We start from the raw sequence: 5309 nt of genomic DNA on the forward strand, positions 1-5309 counted from the left end.
CAGCACTTATGGTCGACAGCCGTGGGGGTGTTGCTCTCAGCACATCCTTCCCAGGCACAGCTCCTCCATCACCAGCACAGCACAGCACCTCCAGCAGCTGTTGTGGTCAATGGGTGCCAAAGACTGTGCAGCTGGACCGCGTGGCATGTGCAGCCCCGGCCCCGCAGCTGGGAAAAGGGCTGTGTAGAAACCTAACTTGATAAATAGCTCAGTCTCAAACACCAAGTCCAACTTATTCCTCCGAGCATTTGTGGCAGGAGTCAGCACAAGGCACAAGCAGCTGCCAGGGAAGAAGTTCTGCCCCAGTGACAGTGTAAGAGCATTAGGGACGAGACTCAGCTGTGTAAAACTCCAAATCCCAGCTAATGTGCAGTGGGGCAGAGACCAGAGCTGGTGGTGCCTGCACACCCCTCAGGAAGACTATTTTGTACAACAAAATAGGTAAGAGTTACTCAAGACATAACAGATTATGACATTAAATACCAAAGAATTGAGAATGGTGTCTGCTATGCATGTTAGCCAGCAAGTATCACCCACGCACTGTCCTGTGTGCACAGGGTACATCAGTGCCAATACAGCCTTGCCCTGCCTTTGTGATCTGGTCAGAGACCAGGTTACCCACATCAGGGAGTAACAATGCTCCTTGCCTTGCAGTAACACACAACTTACCTTTGAGGACTGGAATGGTTTTGCTTTGGCAGTGGATGAAAAGCATCACATACTGGGGAACAGCTGTGCCAGCAGTCAGTAAGTCCACAAACTCTCACATCAGTATTCATTTAAGGTATCGTTCTTCACAACTAGCAGTACCACTGGCAAAGATTAACTACTTTATAAATGGAATGCATGTCAACTCTATGCTAAAAGCCCTCTAAATTAATTACAGCCAAACACTGGAGTTGATTAACTAAGATCATATCACACATACTAGAAGGTAATTTGCAATTATTAACAGTAACTCAAGACTTCAGCAGTGAGCATAAAATAAAAGTGACAGTGTCTATATGCATCTGATCTGACAGTTAGGAACCAGCTCACTAACTTTAAGTGTTTGAGTTTTTTACCATTAAGATTCTGCTTTGACGAGCAGGGACAAGCCTTGCAGACATCTGAAGTCCTATTTTGATGTTACAACCAAACAAGGATTATTTTATGTGTCATTTTAAACCAAATGCATCAGAAATTCATACAGCACAGTTCCAGAGCTGTGCCATTGCTGTCAGCTGTGGTTGCAGCTAGCTGGCACCATTTCTGCCACATGCGTGGTAACCTCAGGAACTGTGTCCCCAGCTTGAGGAGGGTAGTGACTGCAAATGCTAATGAAGTCACTGATTTCTTTCAATCATTAAGCAAGTTTCAGTACGTTATAGCTCTAACACTTTAAACCATGCAACTTGGAACTGATGTGTTAGTCCAGTGACACTTGACAGGAAGCTTTAAAAGCTTTAAGCACACTCTGCCCAGCTGGCCTGCTACCATCCCAAAAGGACAACTTGCCACTGCTACAATTGACATGACTTAGCAAACTTCAAAATTAGCACATGCAGAAGCGATTTTGTCCTGTGGTAGAAGAGGTCTGCCTAAGCTCAAAGAAATCCCATGGGTTCATAAGCTGTGGTTTAGCTAGGAGACTGAAAAAAGGTGTTATACTGAGTGAAGATGCCACACATGCTGCAGGTGTTGTATAAGCTTCCTGTTCTGATGAACACAGGATGCAAACACCTCAGCTGGTACTCAACTACACCAGTAGTTTCTAAAAAGCCCATGGATTAAAATGGTCCAAGTTTTACATGTTGACTGCAATCAGAAGCCAGACAGCCACCACCATTCAACAGCAGCTGAAGCACTGGAGGGACTAATGCAAGAGCTGCAAGACCTTTCACCAACACTGCCATGAAAAAGACAAAGAATTTAACCACGTTGTCAAAGTTCAAGATACGTTTTATTTCCATGCCTCATGCTGATAAAGAAAATAATCACTTTCCAGTGGAGGCAGAGCTGCTGTAGGATGCAGACACTATGCTGTTAAAGTCCCACAGTTGCCTGCAGAGCTCTGCTTCAAGTGCTTCTCATGACCCAAGTCTGGCAATAATAAGTTAGAAACCTTCAGTTGTTTCTTCAGACCTACTTCAGCTCTTCCCTACTGTCCCACACTACTCCCACACTACTTCCCCTTCACTCGCTCCTATACCCTACCTTGGTGCAAACAGGACTAGAATTGTTTCACTGTCCCCAAAAGACGCTGATGGATCACAAAGCTCATGGGTAGCAATTTTCCACACTCTCATGCAGCAGTTCTCGGTATACTACTACCCACTCTGCTACCCTGTAAACAGAAAATGATGAGGTATTTGTATATGCCAAATGCTGGACACCGTATTCAAGCAATTTCAAACTGATCAAAAACTGCCAGAAGTAACTAAGCAGGTAAGACTCAAATGTGAATCGTGTCTGGACAAGTCAGGAAAACAAAACAAGCCTGTAAACCAGCTCATTTTATGCATTGTCTTTATTCAAAAAATTTGAATAAACCAAGGACTTTTATGCCACAAGCACACAGGCACCACCAACTTCTTTGATCTTCTCTTCTGCTCTTCTGCTGAAGAACTTGGCTTTCACAATTACAGGCTGCTTGGGCAGCTTCCCCTTGCCCAGGACTTTGTAGTAGCCCTAGAAAGATTAAAAACAAGTTTAGTATTTGTAATCAGCTTGTAGGCTCCTACGTTCAGACCTGTCTTTTAGCACACACCAGTTAAAACCAAAGCCTCAAACCACCATCATGACATCATTCAGGCAATAAAAATAGAAACCAACAGTACAAACAGAAAAAAGCCCTGCCTGACCTAGTGAAGTTGCATTTGTTCTGAGAGAAAGCAGAAACACTAAACTGAACTTCTCCTGTGATTTAGAAGCTGGACTTTGCTTCCCCATACTCCATATACACAAAAAAACTAAAATCACCAACCTTCCCACACTTTTCTGGACAGAGCAGCTGACTGCATTTCCAAGACTACCTACTACCCAATGACTTCTGTCAGTACTCTACCTGTCGGACACCCTGGTACTCCTGAGCAGAGCAAAGGGCTCTTCTACATGTCTTAAATGCACAACTGAAGCTTTTTCAACCTTTCACAACCACAGCTGTTCTGTAGCACTGGAATTCTCTCATATCCTTCACATTAGAAGGACAATCATGGCACAAAGTCCATTAACACAACCACCGCTGAAGTCATCGCTGGTTGGACGTGGCAGCCTAACTGTCCAACACAGTATCTTCACTTAGGAGGCAGAACAACCCCAACTGGCAGAGCACTTAAATGTCCCTGATTCGGTGGCTGACTGAGATACAGGACATCACAGCCAGTGAATAAGGATCAGATGTTTATGTCCGAGAACTATAGCACACCAAGACAATCAGACATGTGGAGATGTGACTCTAGTCTCGATATGGAAGAAGTGATGTTATATAAATGAGACTGTTCTGCCATGGGTTTGTACATACTTTCAGTAACATCTGAAACAAGCAATCTCTCACCACCTTCCAAAAAGAGGGAAGTCCCTGCCCACAATCACACACGAGCATAAGAAAAAGTTCTGAGAGGAAAAAATATAACAGCCTAAGTGCCTCTATACTACATAGATGCCAAGATTTTTGTCCCAAGAAGTTCACAAATATTGATGCACTGGAGCTTATCAGCAGTTCACCCTTTTCCTCCTTGGACTGGCAAAGCTCAGTAACACAGAGCACTGGAGCTTATCAGCAGTTCACCATTTTCCTACTTGGACTGGCAAAGCTCAGTAACACAGGGATGAAGCTGTGCAGAACTCACCGAGCGCACAACATCAATGACCGGGGCCAGTCCAGCCTCGTTCTTGGCGTAATTGAGCCTGGTCTGTTCACTGACAAGTGTCCACAACTTATCCAAATTGACAGTAGGACAGAATTTCTGGTTTCTCTTCAAGTGATAGTGTCTCATGCCTACTTTTCCAAAGTAACCAGGGTGGCTGTGAAAGAAACACATTCCGCATGAGATCAGATTTGTAATTCATCCTGAACAAGCAGCACTACAAATTAACACTGAGAGCGTCTTTACTTGATCAAAGTAATCAAAACGTCATAGTATAGTTTTATACACATTACTAAGTATAGTATTTAGGTGTAACAATCATTAGTATCCAAACCAAGGAAAAATTACTTCCCTTTAAGTTCTTCTTCCCCCTTGAACTCACAGTTGTCCCCCTCATTGGCAAGTTTCCAGGACAACCATGAGCCCAGGGAGGGCTGCACTGCCCAAGGAGTTCCAGGGCTCCTGTCACTAACCTGGTGACTGACTGAGTCAGGAATGGCCACAGCCAGTGAATATAGATTAGTGGTTACTGTCCGAGGACTCTAGCACACCAGGGCCACAGGCAGTGCCCAGATGTGACTCTATAGTCTCGGCCATGAGGAAAGACAACATCCCTCACCTTTCCAGGATGAGGCTAACAAGATGTAGTTTGGAGCCAACACAACATTTTGCATCATTAAGTAGGGACCACGTTTTGACAGGCAAGTTTGGTCAAGTTTACCATATGCTACACCGGACTCTTCAAGAGGCTTAGTTTAAGTGAAAAGGCCTCAGATTTTAGGGTAAATGGGCACATGAGTTGACTGTATCCATAATGCCACATTTCACCTTCAGAGGAAGAAGCACATAGTATCGCAGGAAATTTTGTTTTTTCACAGATGAAAGTTATATGTTTCTACTTCAGGAACACACATGTCGCTAGTGTAAAGTGTTAGCTTACTATTTATCAAAGTTAATCCTGTGATGGTGCAAACCACCAGCATTGCCACGACCTCCAGGATGCTTCCTGTGTTTGCCTAAAAGGAAAAAAATTCCGTTTGTTAACTTCTATTACACTTAACACTTCAGCTTAGCAGTACATTCAATGCCAACTTAAACTGAATAAACTAACGACTGTATCTTGTGGTGTAACAAGAAAAGGTAGGAATAGCCAAAAAGCTGGAAGAGAAACAGCACCGTCCAGAAAGCTTCAAAAGTTACTGATCACTATTGAGGATATAAATCCAGTAAAGTCTAGGGGAACATGCAAAAACCCCTGACCAGCCCATCACTGCTGCACCAGTTCCCGCGTGGGGAGCATTCCCCCCACGCGCCGTGGCCTGCAGTGCTGCTCGCTATCTCCCACAGCGTGGGCAGGACCTGCACCCTCAGCTGCATTTTCTGCGACCCGTGAAGCACAGCAGCATCTCCTCGGGGAAGAGCCGACCGGGCCGCGGTCGCCCCAGCGCCACAACCCACGCG

The 5309-nt window shown here is 44.7% G+C and overlaps 1 protein-coding gene across 1 annotated transcript; it reads right to left on the reverse strand.

The window, feature by feature from the left end:
• Window positions 1–2482: 2482 nt before the first annotated feature.
• On the reverse strand, window positions 2483–4864 carry RPL27A (ribosomal protein L27a; the record flags this gene model as incomplete). The annotated part of the gene is made up of 3 exons (XM_009071176.1): window positions 2483–2670; window positions 3831–4005; window positions 4789–4864. Coding segments are annotated over 3 exons (380 nt in total), but the record flags the coding sequence as incomplete, so codon positions are not given.
• Between the last annotated feature and the right edge of the window lie 445 nt (window positions 4865–5309).

The sequence above is a fragment of the Acanthisitta chloris genome, unplaced genomic scaffold (assembly GCF_000695815.1).
Source record: "Acanthisitta chloris isolate BGI_N310 unplaced genomic scaffold, ASM69581v1 scaffold1253, whole genome shotgun sequence".
In the NCBI taxonomy this organism is placed as follows: domain Eukaryota; kingdom Metazoa; phylum Chordata; class Aves; order Passeriformes; family Acanthisittidae; genus Acanthisitta; species Acanthisitta chloris.